At 40.9% G+C, this 24,279-nt stretch overlaps 1 protein-coding gene across 1 annotated transcript in view; it reads right to left on the bottom strand.

The window, feature by feature from the left end:
• Positions 1-19,974, bottom strand: part of PIK3R1 (phosphoinositide-3-kinase regulatory subunit 1) — a 60,764-nt gene extending 40,790 nt beyond the window's left edge. Inside the window, exons 1-2 of the mRNA XM_066181234.1 lie at positions 19,777-19,974; positions 14,492-15,244 (exon numbers count right to left, since the gene is read on the bottom strand). Coding sequence (XP_066037331.1) covers positions 14,492-14,825 — 334 coding nt within the window. The 5' untranslated portion in view covers positions 14,826-15,244; positions 19,777-19,974. The remainder of the gene's footprint in view (positions 1-14,491; positions 15,245-19,776) is intronic.
• Between the last annotated feature and the right edge of the window lie 4,305 nt (positions 19,975-24,279).

Genomic DNA, 24,279 nt, shown 5'->3' with positions numbered 1-24,279 from the left:
GTGGCACTATCTCGCTCTCTCAATTTCCACATAGGTACAGAGCTTAAAGCAACAATCACTCAGTTGACTTGGAATGTTGCTTATAGGATGCAAAAAGGGAATAAAAATACATTCCTGACTTGCACAAGATGTGATCAAACACATGAAAAGGCCTTCTAGCTATGACTCACTAAGAAATGGGTGAGGGATTGAGAGGCTGCTGGCTGACTGGAGTAAGCCTTCCTCCACACTGGCCAGCAAGGACTGAGAATACACTATTCTGTCAAAATGCCAGGTATATTCTGGTTGTTTTCCTGCTATCCTACTGGGTGTGGGGTGGTGCAAGGGTTGAGTGGGAGAGAGAGAGAGGAAAGAAAGGAAGTCTTGCATTTATGGTTGTTTTCGTTATTGTGCTCCAGAGGAATCACTTGGTCATCTTGCCAGAAGAGAACCAATTACCTTTATTTGGCCCTAGCAGAAGGGAACACCTTCTTCTCATTTCATTTGCCTTTTCAAATGTATGTATGCATTAATTCATTTATTTATCTATTTATTTAAATGTTGTTCATGCCAGATGGAAAAAGGGTTGACTCCACTTGACTCCCAGATGGAAAATCATTCCAAAAGAACCAGTTCCCTACTGAGAACAGGAGAAAGAGTAATACATTAATTTTAAACTGACCTGATTTTTCTAAACACATATGACTCCTTGTTTTTAAGCACAGTTCCCATGAACTGCTTGCATGAAGCTGGAAAAACTTGTCTCCTAAATAGCTCAGATGTGGCAACTACAGAGAACTTTACTGAGGATTTTATAAGATAAAGCTCCTCAAAAATGGCAGGTGCAGCAGACAGCTGGTCTAACTCACCTAAGCTCTGCTGTGCTACCACCAGCTACCTATATACAGCAGGACTTGCTACGTCTCAAAGGATTCTAGTCTTTCATGGTACATGTGCCACTAGTAGCCTCTAAAATAATTTAGACATATCAGTATGAGCAATCATCTAAACTGTGGCCTTATTTAAAGGGAAATTCCCTTTTATTTTTGTTTTCGGTGGTTTGGGTTTTTTCAAATAGCACAGTTCTTGATCTCTCAGGGGAGCCAGATCTTCCGCTTCTCTTTTTCTTGTTTCAGTACATCAGTTTGCTTTTCACCTGTCAGCTTCCCACATTTCAAACCTTGCTCTCAAACTGAGAAGTCTTAAGAGACAGAGCAAGGTGGCTGGTTGTTCTATAAAGGTATTCAGCTAGGAGTGAACAACACAAGGACAAAGTGAAAATGCTAATCTGTGTTGCCTGAGGTTCAGAAGGAAGACATCAATAAAGTGCAAGGACACAGGTGTAGACTTCTCTAGACACACACACTCAACTTCTTTGTCTGCTGATTCCAAAACATTGCAGGATAGTTTTGTTCTAAACTTGTATGTATAAAAACTGGGTTGGGAGGTTTGATTTTTTTCTTCCCCAGAATAGCTATAAATTATATATCACAAAATTAACTGCAGAAATTTAACATGTACTAGGAGGCAACAGTGTAATTTTGAGTCATCCTAATAAAGACAAGAATAAAGTTTCAGAGCCTATTATAGTGGCCACCTTATGTCACAGCCTGACTGTGCTCTGTAAACATCCAAAACAAGCTGCACTTTTTAAAAAATTTGAGTCAGAAAATAAGCGGGATTGAAGATTTCTGACAAGCTGCAAATAGGTAACCAAACAATACTTAACATGATAAAACCCACAATATATTCCAGAACATTAACTTGATACTGAAATAAGAGAATTTCATGCTTTTACTTCTGCATGGCTATCAACTTGAGCCCAACAGAACAAATTAGAACCATATTCAAGCCTATTTTTTCCTGCTGGCTTTATAGCTTCCCCTTTCTGCACATCACACATTCCCTCTCTTTTGCTCTCAGCATTTGGACTCTCTCCTTCAGGCATTCTGTAATCCTGCCAGCCAAAGAGCTTTGCTTTTAGTAAGTAGATCTGCCAACTTAAACACCAGTCTCCTAAGGCAATAAAATAATGAAAAACACATGTATGTACTTGCACATAATCTGTCAAATACCTCTCTAGCCCACTACAAATGATTCTTGCAGTCTCGGGTTTTCATAGGAGCATGCATTCATACATAGCTTTCAAAGATGAAATGCCATGGTTCTCCAGAGTTCTGTGTCTTGTTTGTACACTCAAGCCCAACGACTCTGCAATTTCCATATTAACATCTAAAGATATGAAAAATGAAAAACTTAAAAACACAAAAGTTGTGCAGAAAACTTCATATGGAGTAAGTATATCCTTCAGTTTTTCCAACTTGGCAGAGAGGTCTCCTGCAAGACAGCAGAGTTTCCTCCATGGCAGAACACTCTTTCCACGTTTCTAGTGTGTCTGAAAAGTTAATGAATAATCATTCCAGGTGTCAAGAGTATGTTTCATACCTCCCCCACTACTCATCTATCATCCACACTTGATATTTTGACTTCCACTTTCTAAACTACTGTTTCCTGAAAGAAGAATCTAATGTGTGATGCTAGCCACAGAGTAACTGAGGAAAAACCTTCAACTTTTTCCTACTAGGATGAAATTGCACTGCCATACCTCTTGATTAAGTAAGGTTGCAGTTTACTACATGGCAAGATAAAGATGGGAGCAAAAGCATCTTTCAAGGAAGCAAGTTATTGATCAGTATCAGAAAAACAAAAATCAAGTTTCAAGAACAGTAATTTGCTATGTAATGTCACCATTTCCAAAAATTCCTGTATTGTGAATCATGACTATGATACAACAAAAAACCCCTCAAAACTAACAGAGATGCACCATAAAAACCTAAAGGGGTGCTTAAAACACATGTCACTGAAACGTTCTATTGCCAACATGTTTTACATGTAAAATAAAGTACTGAAAATTTGAAACTTTGGATTTGCAAAATCATGAAATAAGTAAGCTAACACTAAATTACGTTACCATTTTTGTTGAATTTGTGCACTCACATTCTAGTAATTCTTTCGATTTTGATGCTTATATTTGGATTCCAGCTGGTGCAGGAAGAGGTATGCCAGGAAGATTTGTTCTGCAAGGAATTGTTTTGACATCCAGTACACAGTAACTGAAGCCAGCCAAGAAATGAGAAGATGGTACTCACTCCTTGGGACAAATAAAGATTTGCAGAGTCAAACCTAATGCATTTCTGGTTCCTGGTTTTAGTTATCACAATAAAATGTAACTGCTAAGGTTCTTATATGTTAAGGGGTTTCAGGAGTTACTCCCCAGGTTCACCTTTTTGAAGTAAAAATCAACATGGCCCTCCTACTACAAAGAGATTAACCTTAAACTATCTTAAAGCAGTAGGGTTGTTTGTTTGGGTTTTTTTTTTTTTTTAATTGTCTGGTTTTTTTAACCTCATTCCTTACAGAAACCATGAAGTCACCTTTGCTTACAACAGTGTCCTAAAGACGACTTAGTACTGGTCGTTATTAAGTTCCATGAAACACTAATTAGTCATGTCATTGGAAAGAGCAGAAGTATCAAGGAAAAAAACCTGTTTCCAGAGAGAAGGATAAAGGCTGTGAAGAACAGGTGGCTTAAAACGACAAACTGATCAACTTGAATAAAGCAGTTTTAATTCAGTGAAGACCTTGAAAAAAACAAAGCAAGAATAAGTGAGAAAAACTGTGGGACAATTATATCACTAAAAAATTGTATCTGATGGCATACACTGAAAGAAGTTGTACTTATATGTATAAACACAAGTTTTAGATGCAGTTTTGAAACCTTAATGTTCTTCTACTGTAGTGTGCATTCATTGTCTATACACACAGACATCAAGGTGATAAAACTCTGTATTTATTTTGAATATAATAATTTGTTACAGTAACAGAATATACAAAAAACCCCTGTCACCATATCCCTTCCTTAATTATAAGAAACCCCTATTACTGTCACATTAGTTACCCAAACAGGGTAAGGAAAACATCAGCCCTGCCAAAGTATCTAGCAGCCTAGAACAAATTTTTAACGTGTATCAGTGAAGAGTTCTGAATATATTGAAAGAAAATAACTTTGTGAAAGTAATTTTTATACTGCCATCACCAAATAGAATTAAATATATGTAGTTTCCCAAATGAGAACATTTTACTACTAAATTCACAATTCTTACCATGTAATGGACATTAAAGGGATAAAAAGTTAAGTAATCTACTCTAAATATGTGCTAAAGGAAACATTTTGGACTAATTAGTAACAGGCTTTAAATTCATCTAGAAGTCATGAGCCCAAACAGGAATAACAGGGTGAAATTACATGCCCTGCATTAGCCCAGGACCTCAAAAGAGATGCTCACAACAGAGTTTCCCTTACTTGTATTCAAAATTTATGAAAGGACAGTCAGACTGTTCGTTACATCAGCATTTATGGTGTAGTATTTCACGCACATTCAGATTCTATGATTCTGGTATATTGGAACCTCTTCCAAAAAGAGCTAAGATTTGTGCTCCAAACCCTGAAGACATCGGGAATTTTGCCTAACAGAACTAAGAGTAAGAACTATGGGATTTCTGCCAATGCTGCTAAATCTTGATCATAGATCTGAACCTGCTCCTTCTGAAGTTGAGATGGGTTTTGCCATCAATTTAAGGGAAAGTAGAATAGTAACCTATGGCTTCATGTATGAACAAGTCCTTGAAGTAAAGAAAAAAACCCCTCAATCATGCATAATATTTTCAAGAACATCAGTACTTTAAAATAATTTTATTTTTAGTTTGCATCCAAAAGGATTTTGAATAAAGGATTTTAATGCTCTGTTTAGAAGACAGCAGCTCACATTAACAAGAATGGGCATGTTCCATCCAAACTACTAGACAATTTACCACCATATTTGATTGACTGGCTATTTAGTTCAAACAGACATTGAGATCTAAAAAAAAAAAAAAAACCAACAACACCCACACAAAAATCTCCCAACAAAACAACCATTCTTGTCTAATTGGCATGTTCTTACTGTGTCATAATAAAACCCTATATATTTGTCTTAGAGGAAACATCTGGAGAAAAAGCATAACAGTTGGTAACTGTCTTCCCCTTTTTTGCTGACGTGTTCAGGCAACTCGAAGTCCTGCATTCTAAATCACTCTGGAAGGCACCAGCACCCCACTAGCTTTTCCAGTGAAGGTTTTAATATCAAAAATACACAAGACTTTCAACTTGCCAAGAAGCAAGATTTTATGCTAGTTGCTCTGTAGAACACATTGTTCAAACAGTGGTTTAATATTATCCCCAAAAACAACGCTGACAATAATGGGATTGTGAAAATCTCTTATTTCATGTAGGGGGTTGCAGTTTACACAGGCTACTAGAAAAGTTTTAGAGTTGTAAGCACTAAGTTTGATTCAAGAGAAAGTCAGAAAAACATGAAAGTTGCAGGGAATGCACGCTAATCTTTCAACCAACAGTAATGAATTATAAATACAGTAAAGAGAATTCAAACATTCATCACTCTGTGCCCTTAAGAAGCCCTTACTCAATGAACAGAGGTCGTATTTTCTGTTATTTCAGAAGAAATTTTTGCTACTTGCTGTTTAGAATGTGTTCCTTAAAATTCTATCAATTGGCCAGGCCAGATTACAAGGATGACTAGAAAAAATTGTCTGCCTAGAACTGGCTTGCACTGGGGCAAAAGGCCTCCCTAAATCTTTTTCCTATTAAGAAAATTGCTTATTTAGGCTACTGACTAGCTACACTATTCTGACTTCAGAACAATTGAGTATATTTGGAGTGGCCAGAACATATTCTAAATTGTACTTAAACATCTGTACAGGTTTTACTCCTAAGTACCTAAAATAAGCCTTCACAGGACACCCATGTACCCATGGTGTCCTGGCACCACACAGCTCTCTGCAGACCACATCAGGGCAGATGTCCCTCATGCATGTGACAGTCAACTAGGAGCAAAGCAGGAAATTATGAGGGTTTTGCCACAGTCTCTGTCACTCCTCACCTGTGCCAAGCAGCTGTGTCTTGGCAAGAAGACAATTCAAGGATAAGGTCAAAAACACCACAGACATTCTCCTGTCTCCATCCAAGCACAGCACATGAAAAACTGCAATGAAATTTGCATGAAAAAAATAGCACTAGACAACTGGAATGTGTGCTCACAGTGTTGAACACCATGTGCAAATAGGAAAAAGACTGACAATTTTCCCCCTTAACTGCTTATTTCTGGAATGTTCCTGGATAGAGAGATAATGAAACCAGATACAGCTGTGCAGTCTTATCTATCATGATGCATAGTTAGCGGTTTCTTTCATTAATTCCCTAATTTAAGTGCTTTCATCTACCTCCAGTAAAAAAAAATTGAGGAAGAGGACTCGGAAATAAAAAAGTAACCTCACAAACTAAGAGGCTCCTCTTTGAGAGAGACTGCTGGAGGAGCTGTAACATGCTTAACTGATTTGCAGTTCACCATTCAAAAGTTCCTTTGCCAAGAATAGTCCTCCATGCCTATTTGCTATCTACCAATGTTATCCAAGTAGGATGAAGAGATCTTGGAAGAAATAGGTGATGGCATTTAAGTTTTCTCTCCTAACCCCAACAAATAAATTCCACTGCTGTATCTGTAAACAAGACATACAAACCTGGTGCAGCCATGACTCCTGCTAGGTTGTCGTGGTAATTCTATCCCAGCAAAAAAAACAGCTCAGAAATGCATTCCCTCTCAGACTACAGATCTCAGGTTGCACTACTCTTCCTTCCTTCCCAGGTGGTAAGCAGGAAGATACAGAACCAGAGTGTTCAAACGTGCTGCATCCAACAAATGCAACCCCACAGAGGAGAAAGAGCAAGGTAGAGACCACTTCAATTATACCAGTCTAATGTGCTTGAATGGAATAGTCTGGCTTTTTGCCACTACCTTTATAGCTTTAGTTAAGGAAGCATCAAAACGTTCAAGGAAAGCAGAGTTAACTTTGTTTTTCTAAAACACAGACACTAAAAAGAAAAAGAAAAAGAAAAGGCAAAAAACCCCACAGAGAAAAATCAACGTCATCTATTTTACTGAAAAGATACAATAGTTGCTCAAGATGTTCTGGAACCTGAATGGACTCAAAGTAACTGCCATTCCTGCAAGACGTCTCCCTCCTGCAGGAGCATCTTCCCCTCCCAGATGCAACCAAGTCATTTGCCAGCACAGATGGAAACTGGTATGTTTAGACCTACCAAAGGCAGATCTCACTTCTTTCCCTCAACATCCACAATCTCCAATTACTAAATTATCTCAGATACCGACCTCTGGGAAATGTTCTAACATAACAAATGATGAAGAGCATACACAAACAGACTAGTGGATTGTACAAGAAAATTGTCTGACGGCTAACTGAACTGTTAAAAACATTTTTCATCATTCATACCATAGTTTACATAGTAGTTTTGAAGTGTAAGATAGTCTCAAAAAATATTTTTGAAGTGTAGAAATCATATACAATCACGTTTTTCCCTGGATCAGGGCAGTAGTGTGTTTTTGAAAATCAAGTGTGCCTTGAGGATCTTGTTACCTGAAAAGCCATCAGCTTAAATATAATTTTTTAATGCTGTTTTACATGCAAACTATTTCATAAAGTGGGTCAAGATCTGAAAAAAAAAACAAGATTTGGATGCTATTCTTGTGGACTGCAGCATACAGTATTTATAAAAAGACTGAAAAAAAAGTCACGTTTGTACAAAAGGTTACACTTGCTAATACTTTATGAAAAGATTTCAGGCAATGTCTAAGGAGGCAGGCATTTATACACTGGTGGGGAAAAAAAGAAAACAAACAAAAACCAAACCCCCAACAAAAAATCTACACAAGTGCCTTCTCTTAATGAAACCATCACAAAATAGAATTACATTTTAGACATGTATTTTGCTGAAAGTATGAACTAAAGTTAGGAACTATTAACCAGAGTTACTTTTTTTTTTTCTTTTTCTTTTTTTTTTTTTTTTCTTTAAGCCAGAAATTCTAAGTTCTCCCAAGTACTTAGATTCTCACCAAAGTATTCTCAGGACTTAATATCCTTCTCCAGTTAAAATAAGCATGTCTTTAATATCGTGTAATTCCCTTTGTCATTCTTAGCTATGAAAATAAAGAAGTTCTTTGTATTCTAGCCTTCAGATTGATTTCATGGATGTTCATCATGGGGAACGGCTCTGGAGCAAGAGGCAGATGTGAAACAGTACACAGCCAGCTGCAGTTACAGACCTGTGTTCTTTCACACAAGAAAATCTGGATGCATGTATGGCATCACACAACTATTTAGGTGGGCACAGTTATTTGCTCAGGGTGCTGAATGACCCATTCTTGGCAAACACTTAGTTCCACCTATTGCTGAAACTCACAAACTGATGTTATCACATGCAAGCCTAAGTAGGAGCTGTTTGCTAACCACTGAAGGTTTTTTTTTTCAGATGTTCCTGGATCACAGCTACAGGACCAGACCAAGATAATTCCAATGAGAGGTGTAGGTTAATTCACCTTTGCCATGCTTTACATCTGCCCCAGCTTTCATGTCAGTACAAAGTATTAGCAGACTAAATCAGAGTAACAGAAGGCTAAGCAAAGGGAAGCAAAGCCACTCAACATAAGTGCCATTGTTGTAATCATAGAAAACATATTAAAATCAATATGATACAAAACAGACAAATATTTGTTACAGCATCAAAATAGGAGTGTCTTATTCTTTCAGCTTCTTAATGTAAAATTAAGTGTAGTGTAGGCATTATTTTTACAGGCATTAAAAGAAGGCATTATTTTTATTAGATTACTTAGATTGACACAGACTGGGAAAAGAGATTCATTTCAGTCACACAAGCCTCTTCCGTCGAAGGTCACCTTTGAGGATTAAAAGAGGGTTCTGTGTGCCCCAAGTGATATACTTTTCACAGGAATATATATTGTTCAATTAAAGTATTATTTTATAAAGCGCTCTCTCTCTCTCTCTCTCTCTCTCTCTCTCTCTCTCTCTCTCTAATTTTTATCCGGTGAGGATTAAAAGGCAACGTGGAAGATGCTGGGTTTAAAGGTCCTTCCTCCCTCCTGCTTCCTTCCCCCCGCACCAGCAGGTGGGGCCAGGCATCAGCCATGAGCTCGCCCAGGCCCTCTCTCCACGTGCAGTTTGTACTCGCACTTGCAAAGCCGATCCCTGTGCTTCCCGTGGTGCTCGCAAAGGCTTTCTTAGCTATTATCAACCCTGATACTATCACTGTGAAGAAAATGCTCTATATCACTTCAGTGGAGCTTGCAAAAATCTTTGCAATCATCGGTGATAAAGCAGGTGGCAAGAACTCTGTTCTCAGAAGCACGCACTTACCTGGCAGCTAGAAATTTGCCTAGAAATGTGATCACAAGCAGCCAGCAAGGCTTTATGCCAGGAACTTGCCCCATTTCTCAGCGCAAGTCAAACTCAACTGACATGAAAATTCATGACTGCAATATAGTTCAGACAACTGCAGCAGGGCAAAGGCGTATACTCAAACTGGTTCTTTTTAAAAAGAAAGAATTCAAGGGCTCTGGCTTGGATGGTAAATATATTTACCATTTGTATTTGTCATGAGATACTGACTCATCACTTCATCCCATAATTTCCTTTTTCCATATGCCTAAATCAGGCAAGATGACTACTTTCTTGCCAATGGAGGCTCCAGGTTCGCTGCATTTCACTCACTCTTACGTCCCTCAATACACAAATGTAGATCATTTTCACAAATGGATTACTACACTGGCTTTATAACAAAATTAAAGAAACAAATCCTACAACACATTCAGTTAAACCATACACAAACGGTTTTATGCCCTCTGTCAGTTTGGATCTCTGTCAGATATTACATAACCTGGTTGGTGAAAGGAAAGAGTTTCCAAATGTCCCGTGTCATTCTCTTTGTGTAACTTGCTGATGTGTATCTCTTCTAGAAGAGTGAAAAAAGTTTGGGCTTTTTCTTTAAAAAAAATAAAATCTGTTTTATAGCTTCACCACAAGAAGGAAGAGCTTCAGATTATTTTTAGGCACAAAATTAGCTGAAATAGTACAAAGTGTCAATATAAACAACCTTTTAAGTTACACAGGAAGTTGCAGGAAACGCCAAAACATCAAAACAGACAAATTATTCATATAAAGTTCTGGTCTGCCCTTCTGCAATCTGATCTTCATTTCAAATTGAGAATTTAGCATTCCAAGTTAAATCTAAAAGTATTTCAGTCCATCAATCAAAGTTTTATGCACCAAAGTCTGCCTAAGATCAGCCTTCACAAACCAGATAGGGAAATGATACTGTATGAATCAACTCTAAATGCACGTGGTTGTATCAGATGAGCTGAATGAACGTTTGCAAAATGTATCTGGACTTCCTACAGCTTATGCACTTTTCATTTGCAAAGAGCTGAGGAAAACCAGGATGAGCAAGAGGAACCAGCGTAATGCAGCTTCAATTACAAAAAAAAAAAACCCAAATAAACAAAAAAACAAAAACAAAAACACCACAAAAAACCAAAACAAAAAAACAAACAAAACAAAACCAAAAAAACCCAACAAAAAAAAACCAAACCAAAAACAATCATTCCAAGAGAAAAAACTCCAGTTACGTAAATGTAAAATCTATACTGCTTCACATAGACTTCAGATGTCTAATGGGGAGAATAAAGACGACCCTATGCTGTGTCTCCACTGTTGCAAGTACCTCAATCGTCCCAGCTGCAGCCAGGCACCCTTGTCTGGTAGGAAAAAACAATGTGGCAGGTTGGGCCACTTGGAGCCTCACAACAGAGAGGAACTACATCTGCTTTGCCGTAGCTCTGACATGCATCAGGCCTAAGACTGGAAGGTGCTAGAGACTTCTTGGGGCTTTTGTTTCTCTTTTATTTTCACATCCTTTCAGATGCAATAAAAAAATCCCCACAAAATCAGACCAAACCTAGCTCTTTATTGACAAAGATAAGGGGAAGACAGGGAAAATGTATCAGTCCTAAAATTTCCACCTAGGAATGACAATTCTTGTCTTAACCAATGGTTCTAGAAACTTAAATAAACACTAATATAATAAATATATGGGGAAATATTTAAGCGTTTAAATGCAATTTAAGAGCACCAGCAAGGGGGGTTTTGTTTCCTGATTGGCTCTTAGCATTTAGGAAGCTTCCTGTTTCTAAGTAAGATTGACTGCATAAGACACAGGCCTGATGAGCAGCTCTGCCCATGTCACCAGCCTCATTGACTGCAAAATGTGTTCAGATGTCTGTGATTATTTGTGTATGAGTAATACGCCAGCGTGAATACTGGCAGCATTGTGCTTAAATACTCCAAATTATATCTAGTACAAAACAATCTGGACATTGATGAGCAAGTGATCAGGCTTAATAAAGCCAAGGAAAAAAAAAAAACCATTCAGAGTGAATAATTAAGTATTAAAGAGTATTGAAAATATAAAAGTGCTTTCTTAAAAAAAACTAAAATAAAAAATAAAGGAACTTCTTTCATTATGCATATATATTCTTTGAAATCTCAAGTTTCTGATACTCTTATTCAACATATATGCAACAACAGGGGCACATACAGAATTGACTCTTTAAAGAATTAAAAAAGTATACAGATTACAAATAAATGAGGTATGTTTAAGAAGTCTTAAATTACAGTTCCCCATTAATTTGTCATTTTAATCTTCAGTACTTTCAATTCATCAAGTAGTGAAAATGTAAACTTGACTGCTTTTGGTCAGGCAAGTTTCACACTACACAATAATTTATTTGAAATACACTCTAAGGGTGTAGAGAGGAGTATCATCCTGGGAAGAATCTTTTGGCCTACTGCCTATTCCACTGGCTGCTGGACAATGTAACTGTACTATTCCCTGCCCCAAATAACGTCCTCAAAAATAGTGAAGCCACCTGGAAGTCAAACATATTTTCCTACATTGCCCTTTATCTGAACTATATTTCTGCCCTCACCTCTGGTTTTACCCTAATTTTTGTAGCATTCTGCTAACTTTAAAATTTCACCTTCATTTTGATTTTTATAATACTCTTTCAGTACAAGATTTCCAAATTTGTTTCTAAGATCCAAAGCACTCTCTACCTTAGATCTCTTCTAGGAGAGAAAAGATCTGTAAAGAGATTACTTATAATTACTTTCCTAATTTCTTTTAGGAAAGCATACTTTATTTTAACAGTAATTAAGCATGATGTTCAAATTTCTGTTCAGGAGGGTCTAATCCCTGGTCTTAGGGCATTATGGAGGTGTCTAGCCTCTTATATGAAGCTTAAAATCTTTAATTCAAAACCAGCTATGGGAATATTTTTTTTTTTTGATCAGAAGAAAACAAGGCTGGACTGCAAGCTGGTTCTTAAACATTTTAGAGCGCGGCAGGATTATGTGTGCAGAGTTTGAGATGAAGATTCCCAGTTAAATCAGAACACTTTCTTGTTTCCAATTCCCACATTCCCATGGCATTAAAAAAAACCACATTGCACGTAAACAGTACTTTGTTTAAAGGCAATAAGCCTCACATAGGAGGTCACATATAAGCAGAGACCCCCAAATCTGCAGCAGAATTTCCCAAAGTAACTCTCAGCAGTGGAAACTCCCCATAAATGCCTGTTACAAACACAGTCCTGGGGCAGGCTTGGAAACAGCAAGATTAACACCAGGAGTTCCCAGTGCAGAGCTGTGGCCAGCTCACAGCATGGAGCTGTGAACAGAAGCATGGAGTAAGCATGAGTACAGAAACCAAAGAAGTCACAAAGCGCTACTTTTTAAACCAATAAACATCAAAGTCGGGATGCTGGTTGCTTCACCAAAGCATGCACAGGCAAAGAATGGGATTTTCTTTCCATTCTCTGCTGCTCAAAATGACCTGTCAGCATTGAGCTGTCTATCCAAAAAGGCATGCTTATTCTGCAGTTACATAGAATGGTGACAACTACCTCCACAGGTGGGTTAAGAAAAGAGTCAGTAGCACCTGAGCAGCACACATTAACATCCAATACAAGGATCAAGGATGAAACAGTTTCTTTTCAAAGGAAATACTCCATTTTCAGAACTATGCAAATGAAAGAGAAAACATGAGGCTCTAATGACTAGCAATTAAGAGTTCAAGGACTTCAGAGACAGGGACAGTATAACTTAAAATGCCACTACGCTCTCTATTATGCCACTATAACTTAAAAGCATCATCTGCCCTCAAATTCATCCCAACAATGATTTACATCTAGGCACTGCAGACTTACAAGCAACACTTGCTACAGTGCTTCAGAACATTGCTATATAAACCAGTACAGATACGCTCTTTATTAAGTCCCCACCAACCTAGAAATGCTTCTGCCACATTAATTTGGTTGCCACATAGGTTTTCGTAAATTTCTGCCCTTATTTTTGCTGGGTATCAGCACAGCTGAATATAAATTTATAATATGCACAGGGGGATTAAAGTTGATAAACTGATACCACAAATTTGCAAGTGATGCTGCAAACATTTCTGTGTAGGCAGTGTGATACTATTCATTACTATGGTGTCACTGCAAAAATCATGATCACCTACTACAACCTTATTACCTACAGTTAGAAACCCAGAGAATTTATGAAGTTTTAGAAGCTAAAGAAATATAAGCCACTCTAGTCTTCACCAACAGGCTTGTAAAGTCTATTCTAAAATGTACTTGGCTTATTCATCTGTTAAATCCAACTATCTGAATGTCAGTAGGTAACGGAGACAAAATGACTTGAAGGAAGGGGTTTTTTGTTTCTTTTGGTTTTTTTACCCCAAAACTTTTCCAACTATAAAAGAGAAGACGTGTTTCTTCTCTTAACAGAAGAGTTCTGATAAAATTCCGAGTTCCTCCTAACATACTGTTGCAAATATAGGTTAAAAAGCAACTTAGGAAGATATTTTGTCTGTTTAATATTTTTTTATATAAGACTACCTTTTTCTACTGTATGCTATATCTCCAAAAATGATAAATCTGAATTTCACTTTATTATCATTTTGTTGTTCATTTTCAAATATTCATTCTTACCTTTAATGCCACAGGTAACCTCCCATGACTAGAATATATCTTTTGCTGCTAGCAAGAGATTTGTGGTAAGAACATACTTTTAATTAGAAGGTATGGTATTGGACTCACCAAGGACTTTCTCAATAGTGAGCTTGATGAACCACAAAAGGAAACACTTTCATCAATTTCTTAGAAATCTAAAATAAATGTTAACCAGCTTTCTTTTTCCACTTAAGTTTTCACCATGGAGAATTATAAACACACTTTCCAACCAGTGAGAGGTACCTCACAGTAAGTCACTGGTCCCTGTGCCTGAGACAAACCACATGAAACTAAGTGTGTGAGCTAAACAGTACAAATTAAAAACAATTCTTATTTGACTGAAACAAGCTGTACACTAAAAAAGCTGACCAGCAGGTGCTATTTACAAGCATGTACACTTCAGACAAGACTGTGAAACAAAAATACCTGAAACTATACACCTTCTGAATACTGACCTTGTTGCTCACTCTCTGATTCAGCTCTTGCAGGACTTGGTGCTACTGGTAGAGGCCGAGGAGGACGAGGCTTTGGAGTGGGGGGAGATATTTTTTTTCTTCCAATGTATTCTACATAAGTTCCTGGGAAATCCCCCCTCTCCCCCGTGGTTTCATTAAAGCCATTCAACCAACCAATTTCCTCAGGCTTTGCTTCTTCCCCTTCACTGAATCCAAGTGCTAGTAAGGTACCTTTATTCACAGTTAATATATCTCCTAAGTGCAAGTCAATGTCTTCTTCTCGCTCTTTTTTGTAGTCATATAAAGCTCTGTATTGATATCCCTCAGCACTCATCTTGGCAAATGATTTAACATTCAAAAGTGTTATTAAACAGTATTAGAATGCAATTGTCCAGTTATAGTTTTATGTACAGAGAAGTTCAAGATGAATTAAATGGGATGACGAAAATGTCTCTTAAGTAATAAAATCCAACAGAGAATGAAAAAACACCAGTCTGCCTTTTCACTGCTGATGTTTTTACCAATGTATTTATTCTTAGTCACTGTCTGTTGCAGAAGTTAAGTGCTCCAATTTTTCTGTGCCTAGCAATGCTCTTTCAATTAGTTCTTTTCCTGGGCTTGCCAGCGCTTCTTTGTCTCCATACACAAGTTCAGCCAACTCTTCAGCCAGTCACACTTTCTTCAGATGTATTTGCCACAGACTGCCAACATACCTTAAATATGCTGCCACCAAACTCTGCACACATGCTTTTCCTGGAAAGAGAAGAGAAATATGATGAAATCACTCCGCATTCTCTTGATGATTGTGAGCTTTGTATTCTACCTATGACTTAAGCTTTCTGTAACCCTGGCAAAGACTGTGTCCCACATAAGAATCCTAGGTAACAATCAAATCAAGCAAGAGCACAAAAAATATCTCCTGCTAATGTTTGCATTTTTATAAAGGATATATGTGAAATTACTTGAATCAAATTTGTACCCCCGCAGTATGAAGCATGCTTCCTTCTCTGTAACTTATGACAACTGAAAAGTCTCGGGGTGAGAGGGCCAAGTCCTGGAGCTATCCCTCTGGTGCAGTATCCAACCTGGCAGCAAGATTTTATATAGTATCTCCCTGAAGCCAGACAGCCACACCCCTTCTCCACAAAAGGTCTGTCAAGACAGAGGAGGAGCTTACGGTAATTAGCATTGACCACTGGGGTATTCAGTCTCCTCCTGTTTATGACAAGGGTGAAGATGGGCAACAACCCCCACCCTAAAGCCTGTATTTCAAAAATCTTTTGGAGGAACGTGCTTTCTTATAATCTGTAGAAGAGCCAAAGACTCAAAAGAGCTTTTACTTGATGACTACCATATTTCCCCTTTTTGTTTTTTAAAGAGGGGCTTTACCACTCCCCATCTTCCAGATGTTTTTTTAATGTGTTTATGGTATAATACTAGAAAAACAATCAGCAACTGAAACAGGCACACCCAGACCACCTAAGCAGCCCAAGCAGGAGTAAAGTATCAGGGTGTAAGCTTAAATTACATTCAAGGCAAGAGAACACAGGCCTGAACTTTTGGCTTAAGGTTGCCCAACCATAAAGTAAAAGAAAAAATACGACAAAACCCCCAATCTATTTAGAGAATGGTTGCTTGAAGACATACAGAACAGTGAAAGCTTTCTAAACATTATTTCAACTGTTACTCATTTTCATCTACTTAAAAAAGACAAGCCAAATCATAATTTGAAATGCTATACTGGAAATCAGAAAGTACTAACTACTCAAAGCTGCACTGAAAGTCCTAAACTACATCTGAAAAAAAGACCTGAGAGAACTGTGTAATACCTGTAGGAAATATATTGACTGTGCACTATGTACTCAATATACAGAAAGCTCTCTTTATTGTGAAACACTCCCCCTTTTTTTACACTGTAAAGAGACACCAGTAGACAGGGCTGGAAGAGGGAATATCTGACAGCTCTTTTCCACACCATTTTTTCTAATGTCTCAGTCATCAAGTCCTTTGAAATATGACTAACTGACAAGCTAAGAAGTGTTTATAAGAATGCATATGGGCTTTCTGTGCCAGTGAATGAACCTGATCCCTAATTTCTATGTGGCTCTTCCACTGTCCATCAGGTCCCTTGCAGCATGTTGCACAACATCTCTCGTGACAGAATACAGAAGAAAATCTTGTTAAGTTCTTGAAGAACTTCCTTATCATCCCTTGCAACCAGTTTTTGTTGTAGGAAAGAATTATCTGAGCCTGAGTTAGACTTCCCATTTCAAAAAGCTTGCAAGCAAGTATTTATTTTAATAACTTGCAAATCTGTCCACGTGAATTAGGCACCCAGCTCCTACTAAAGTTTTAATCAGAAATTTCTGCAGCCACTTCTGAAAAACCAAACTATGCTGCCTACCTCATGCTACCAAATATCGCAGACTTTGCAATTAACAAGAACAGTTTCACTGATACTTAATTTTGACTCTCAACCAGAGAAAAGTCCACCAACAAAAACTGGAGAAAAAGTACCAGTACCAATGTATCAACTAAATAGCAGAGAAGCCTTTACGAAAGCATGGATTTCTCCTGTTTCATGTAGCAAGAGAAAAAAAATGCACTTACAGACTTTTGATCCAAATGTTATGATTAATACAAATGTTTTCAATCAAAACCAACTATGCACACAGCAAAGCCTGCTAGAAAATTACCACTTTGACTACTTTAAATACTCTGAAATATTTATTTTCTTTTTAAGGAAGGTTCAACAAGTGCTCTGCTACAACTACTTATTTAACTCCTACTGCCTATGGGCATTTTGGCAGCCAACGAAGTCTTCTAAACATTGTAGAATTCAACTGACTTGACCTACTCCTCTAAACTTTTATTATCAAATGTATCATAGAAACTTCATGGCCATGTATTTAGAATGAGTACTTCTGCCTGTTATGCACCTTTTGAAAATACAGAACTGGACATGTTGCAGTAACAGAAGGACTTCTTAGGACAATTTAAAGCATATTTTAAAAACTCAATACATTAGAAAAACTCAATGAAGTTATGCTAGTAGCAGAGTTTGCTCAGAGCCAGTTTCCCTGGGGCTCAGAGCTGCAGTACCTGTTCATACTCACTTATCAGCACCACCCTCAGTACAGAGTCCCCAGCACCTGACCCCTGGTCTATGGTTCATCTACCTGGAGACACTCCTGTGAGTCAGCCATTCTGAACTTCTTGGATTTACGCCTTTTTCTACTGTTGCTATGTGTCAGGTTCACGGATGAACAAAGACTCACAGTTAAAGAACCTTGCAGACAGACCTAACACAGGGACAAACAGGAGTTTTCCACACTGGCTCAGTAACACCATAGTGTATCCAAAACGCCCTCTTAGAGTGCTTTGCTAAGACCCTGTATAACAAAAAATTCAGCTTCAGGCATTTTGACTCAAACTGACTTAAGCTGACTGGTTCTAAAATATATAGCTTGGACACCACGTTAGATAGATTAAAACAAACAAACCACTTCAGGGAAGAAACAGTCTTATACTTGAGATGATGTATTACTGGATTTCCATTTGGCTGGTCAAATGGAAAAGGAGGAAGAAGTATCGTTGTTAATTTGTTTTTTATTTACTGTCTAAGAGCTTCATGCCACTAAAAGATTCCTGAGTTTCAGACAGAACTCCAATCTTTCAGCAGAATGGTTTATGTTGGGCATTTCAGCAGTGATAAAATTTAAAATTCAACAGAAAAACTCAAGACAGTCCTACAAATTTAGGTGAAAAAGGAATGGGACATGAAATCTTCACCTTCACCCTCCCCTTCTTCCCCTGTTAAAAATGACATCTGGCTCTTGCACTTCACAGGTACCCAAGTGTTTCCTCCCACACAAGCTATCATGTCTTTGGTGCCGGAGGATAAAAACTTCTACACTGCATATGCATGCACAGTGACACCAGAGGGGTGGGCTGGTTACTGGTACAGCATACAAGATGCAAAGATTTTCTTCACCTTTATATTAACAAATTTAATAACCATATCTCCTTGCACTGCAATCTCTCTAATAGTAATTCAAAAAATCCCTAGAGGAATTGTGCCTAACACAAGCTTCCCTTCCACTGCAGGATAAGCTTGGTAGATAGAAGAGCTGACTAACATACTCAGGGAGACACTGAAATAATGAGAATTAAAGGGTAAGCAGGGAAATTTGCTTGGAGACCGACTCTTCTCCCCACTAGGTGTCTACACACCTGTGACTCAAACTGCAGCTTTCTCTGAAGTACGCTCTCCAAGTGGAGACGACCAAGTACCACATTAGAACACTATTTTCTGCAAGAAAGTGAGGTGGGCGATGTATCACGAAGTAATACCCTTAACGCCGCTTCCAGTCTGAAATAATTATTTTGAATCTTTGGAGATTCTATAACGAGTCTTTGAACGAGTTCAATTACATGCACATTGAATAAGTACTCTGAGCACCGAACATCATATCTCATTCTGAAATATATCAAAGATCTTATAAAGACTGCAAACTATGACGAAGGTAGGTAAGCATCAAGACCACTTCGGTAGGATAATTACATTAACAATGACAATTGAAAAGCTTAGGAAAGCCGTACAGTCTGAACCCCCTCCCGCTGAAGTAGCCGGCAGGTTAACCACTCCGCAGTCCGGTACCGACATGAAGTGCCCTCCGCAGAGCAGCCGCTCTCCGGGGGCCGGTGCTCGGGGTGCTGCAGCTCCTCCAGCGCCGGGGTACGGCTGCACCGAGCCGGCGCACCCCGGCGGCGGGGGACGATGGCGGAGCCCTGGGCACGGAGGACGCCGCGCCGACCGCTCCCGTCCCAGCGCTCCCTACGGACAACCCCTCCGCCGCCCTGGGGGCTGTATCCCCGTGCGGGCAGCAGCCCGGCTCCGCATGCCACCCGGGGCCGGGGCTCCCGGGCAGCCCCGCGGTGGCCGCGCCACGCCGCTCGTCCTCCCCGTCCAGGAAGCGCCGGGCCGAGCCGCCCTCGGCAGCGGGGGGAGAGGCTGCACCGTGCTCGGGGCTCGGCCTCGGCGGACGGCCCGCCCCGGCCTGCCGCGCCGGAGGGCTCGGCGGCGCCACAGCCCGTCCCGCACGGGGGAAAAAGTTGCGCGGGGCGGCGCTGCCGCTCGGACTGTCACCCCGCAGGGGCGGCCGGTGCCCGGGTTCCGGGCGGCCGCACGGCCCCGCACCGACCCCTCCCGCCCCGCTCCCCTGCCCCAGCAGCCGCCCGAGGGGCAGCACAAGCTGCAGAGGATACAGCGGGACTCGCTTTACCTCAGAGACAGCAGCAGCAGCGGTAGCAGCAGCAGTGGCAGCCGTAGCTACAGCAGGAGCGGCGCGGCCGTCACCACTTCCCTCCCACCGGTGGGCAGCAGCTGCCGCCGCGTCGCCCCGCTCTCCGTCGTGGGCCCGACCCGCCGGGCTGCCGGACCCGCTTCCCGGACCGCGCTCACCGCCTCAGTGCCTCGGCGGTGCCGTGCCCGCCGCCGGCTCTGCCTCCGACCCGCCCCCGGCGCCTTCGCCAACCCGCTGTGGCACCGCCCCGCCGCGCCCGCTGACTGACGGCGGCACCGCCCGCCCCCGCCCCGCCGCGGGCCCGGCGCAGCCCGGTCCGGGGCCCGGTCGCCGCTGGGCTCCCGAGCTCCCCGCCGTGGCCGGGGGCCTTTGGGTCGCCGTCCTGGGGCGCGGCGCCCGGCGGTGCCCGCGGGCCTCGGGTGCCGCCTCAGCCCGGGGAGGTCAGTCCAGGGCGGGAGACGGCGGCGAGAGGAGCACGTGCTTCTGCCTAGTTACTCGTTAGGGATTTTCCTCCTCTCTTTTCCTTCCCGCCCCTCCCCCCCCCCCCCCCCCCCCCCAGCCATATGTTAACGTGGTGTGTCGCGTTGGTGAAGTGTGAATTTGGTGAAGTCCAGAACAAAACCAGCCGCCGTGGGCCGTGATTGTCGGGCTATGTGCGGAGCGGGGCCGTGAGGTACAGCCCGCTGTCCTCCCTCATGGACTGCCGGGGGCTCCCGCTGCGGGACTGCCCGCCCGGAGCCGCACTTCTCCTCATGGCCCTGCCAGCCCAGTGCCCTGCACCGGGAGCCACGGGCCACACGCCCCTCAGCCTCAGCCTGGGTGGAGGTGGCAGCTGTCTGCAGCAGCAGAGGCCGCCAGTTGATCCTATTGATTACCAGTGCCCGAGTCGGAAAGGCTCCGTGCAGTGTAGAATAGGATTGCCTATTCTCTGCTGCAAGGAGCACGCCGCCTCCAGTGAATCTGACAACACCAGGGTGTGGCACAACACCACGAGCTTGCAGCAACGCAGTCGTGCCGCAGATGTATCTACTGCTTTGGGACAGATCTCTGTTTAGATAGCAAGTATGTGTGCAACTGTTACCACGACTGTCACTTTGAAAGAAGGCGACGAGGTCTAAGCAAAGATAGAGCGCATCCAGGGTGGCAGGGAAGGAATGCAAGGGCAGCCGTGCAAGAATCAAGGTAAAGATTCATGGAGGCCTATGGTGTGAACACTAGAACGGGGGTTGACCTGTTCATAAGCTGCCGAAAGATAACACAGAACCTCCAAAGTGTTTGTTGCAGACAGAGTGCAAGGATCAGGCCTTGAAATACCTTGTAGCTATGGTAAAGCAAGACAGTCTGAACTTTCATAATCTGGAGAAGAGTATGTATTGTCTGGGCAGGAGGGAAGAGTGTCTTGTTTAATTTAACATTCTGAAACAGTGCTTGTGGTCTGATCATGAACAGCAGAAAGAAAAAGTGGACCAGTTTTACTACAAGCTTCGGTCAGGTGCAATAGATCAGACTTTGGAATCCTTAGACTTTTGGAGATATTCATCTGGAAAAATGTTCTAAACCAAAAATTTTTGTTCTACTGAGTATGGGGTAAATGTGGGAATCAATAATTAGTTGCAATTCCTTTAAAATATGCTCTGCGCTGGTGCGCTGGCCTGTTATTCTTTGCAGAGGATTTAGCTTGTTTCCTCATTGTGTTCCTAATTCTTCAGGCTTCCAAGAGTCACTAGAAGGATGTTTTCTGGCACCTGTTAATGACTTCTGCATTGATTCATTAAGGTCCAGTTTCCTTCAGGACTGTAGGTGGGAGAACATGACAGCTCCCAAAGCCTGTGGGGTGGCAGTGTGGATCTGACCCCACAGGGGTGTGAAAGAGCACTGCATGGCTGTATCCTTGAAGGCCTAGGACCCAGACCCTGGAAGATGGCAAAAATGCCTTCATCTGCAACCTAAACACACAGAATGACTTTTTAAATTAATGCTTCTTTTGGAGTAGAGACTGCTGTTTGTACACAAGCAAAAGCATTGCTGTAATTTAAATAGTGGACAGTAAAATTTTTTGAGGGAAATGTCAGCTTGTACAAGGTTCTGGGTTTTCTTGGGGGGGGGGGGGGGATTCTTTGTGGGATTGAATATGCAGGCAGAAGCTGAATTAAGAAATAATGTTCCATTTCTTCTGTCCAGACTGCTGTCTCTGGCATTTGCTATTACTGAATGCAAAAACAGCATGGATTTTGGAGGGGATTAGGCAGACTGGCTGGTTGGAATGCCAGTCCTGGGCACTGGTCTAACACTGGGTATTTAGGGGAGCTAAAAATCTCTCAAGTAGTGTTTCTCAGCTGGTGAGACTAGACTTGTCCCACAGGTGAAATGCAGGGCTAGGGCTGATGTCTCTGCTCTCTCCCTACTGGCATGGTATCCGTCAGTGGAGGGAAAAGTCTCCAGGGAAAGTTCCCGGACCTTCTTCTTGCTTCCCCTCTGCCCCTCCAGGGCATCTGGGTCTCTGCTTTCTTTACAGATTTTCTTCCCTGAACTTTGATTTCACCTTGAGCATCTCAGTTGCTGCTTTGTCTGTCAAAGAAAGAAAAGGACCCAAAAGAGAAAAAGTAGGCAATAGCAGCACATAACTTCGATTCTCCCCTCCTGGCTTTGCTGTCATTCCTGTTGGGACTTCGGTCTCAACGTCACTCCAGCTCTTTCACTCTTTCCCCATGGATCCCAGCAGTATCCCAATGTCTCCAGGAATAATTTCTTATGCTTAATCTTGGTAGATGAAAGTTATGCAACAAGGTTTGCCCTAGGAATGTTGTAAAGCAGTACCCCAGGAGACAAAATGGAGAATGCACAAGTTGAAAACTGTGTTCCTTCTTCTATCAGGTACTCTTCAGAGGGTCTTATGGACTGCATAAAGCTTTTGCATATTAAGTTTACAGTGGACTTTAATGCAGGTAGATGTGTTTGATTAGTTCTAGGTTTGTTGAGAAGGATATTCTTGACAAATTGAAAGGTTAAATTATTGAGGCAGCATGTAAACAGGAGGGATTTTCAAGGCAACAGTCAATGAAAAGCAATAGACAGAAGGGTAAAATATGGGTACGAGGGCAGGATCATCAAGGTACAAGCCATACACAGATTTTTTTGCTAGGACAACTGTGGTCTCCATCTGTCAGGAAACCTTTTGAGCATTTCTGCCAGAAGCAGCTTAGGAGAATGCAATAAAAAAGTGAGCAGGTCTTTTTTCAGTACTAGTAGCTGTTGGATGATGTGAACCTTTGCATATTATGTCTGTGTAAGCTTTCTGTGGTAAAGGTCATGCAGCGCTGGAGAGGATCTATAGTGGAAGCTCCCTTTCCTCTAGGAAAAATGTTCAGCTAGATCTTAGGAAGGAAATTTTAAAGTATGGAAACTGAGAGGAAAAAATGTGCTCATCAGAGGATTTGTGGGGAAAGCAGAGTTTCTGGAGTATAGGATCTCTTCCACTTCAACTGACAAACTCCATATTTTTTCTTTTCTGGCACATTTTAACCAGGGAGATTTTTTTCTGTTTCTTATAGGATGTCAAGGCAAACCCGTTTGTGAAGTAAGATGCCTAGATTAATGGACAGTGTTAAGTTCATGGTTGGACTCAATGATCTTAAAGGTCTTTTCTAATCTAAATAATTCTATGATTTTATCAGTGCTGAATATGGTCTCCTGATCTGATCTCCTATATGAATCTTGATAGACAAAGGTGGAAAAGACTGTGCAGAGGAGTTTTATTGCAATATAGGTGTGATGAATGCCAATAACATATGCCATTTACTAAGTTCAGAAGAGGGTCCTGTGGTTTGTGACATAATATCATACCATCCTGCAGCAGTGGGGTTTTCAGCCAGCTGATTTAAAGGAAGAAATTGGAGGAGAATCAATGCATACATCCATTTTACTCCCAAAGATGCAAATGATTTCGAACAGTGTAGTTACACTGTTCTACTAGCTCTCATTGCTAAATGAGTCAGGTAAAATTCCCAAAGGAATGGGAGTCAGGAAAACAACAGGAAAAACTATCCATAGTTATTGTAGACATGTATTAAATGCAAAATAAATACAATGGATCACATGAAGGACAGGCATCAAAGACTGTGAATGGTGATGTTTTCCTGTCATAGCCAGGAGAAGGAAACACTGCTGTTCAGAAATGTAGCTTTAAGTGTGTTTCAGAAGTCAAAACAGTAGCTTGAAAAGCAAGTTCCTTCAATGCTTAAAAGCTTTCTAGCATGTAAAGGAAAAGAGCAAGCTAAAAATAAGACAGAGAAATTCAGGAAAGAAAGAAGCAAAACTTGCTATCTCATTACGAATCAGAGAAGTAAGCCTGACAACTTTCATTTTAAAAGTGGAAGAAAGCTGATTAGCAGCATGCCAATCATGCTGGGCATCACAACGTGATTTGGTTTGAATTTATTTCAGTTCTGTGGGAAGGTTAGAATGGTTTCTTTCTGGCCGAAA

Source organism: Chamaea fasciata, unplaced genomic scaffold, assembly GCF_029207755.1.
Source record: "Chamaea fasciata isolate MVZ Bird 193981 ecotype frontalis unplaced genomic scaffold, bChaFas1.0.hap1 SCAF_4, whole genome shotgun sequence".
In the NCBI taxonomy this organism is placed as follows: Eukaryota; Metazoa; Chordata; class Aves; order Passeriformes; family Sylviidae; genus Chamaea; species Chamaea fasciata.
The sequence above is the reverse complement of the archived record's forward strand: the minus strand, read 5'-3'. Positions and strand labels throughout refer to the sequence as shown.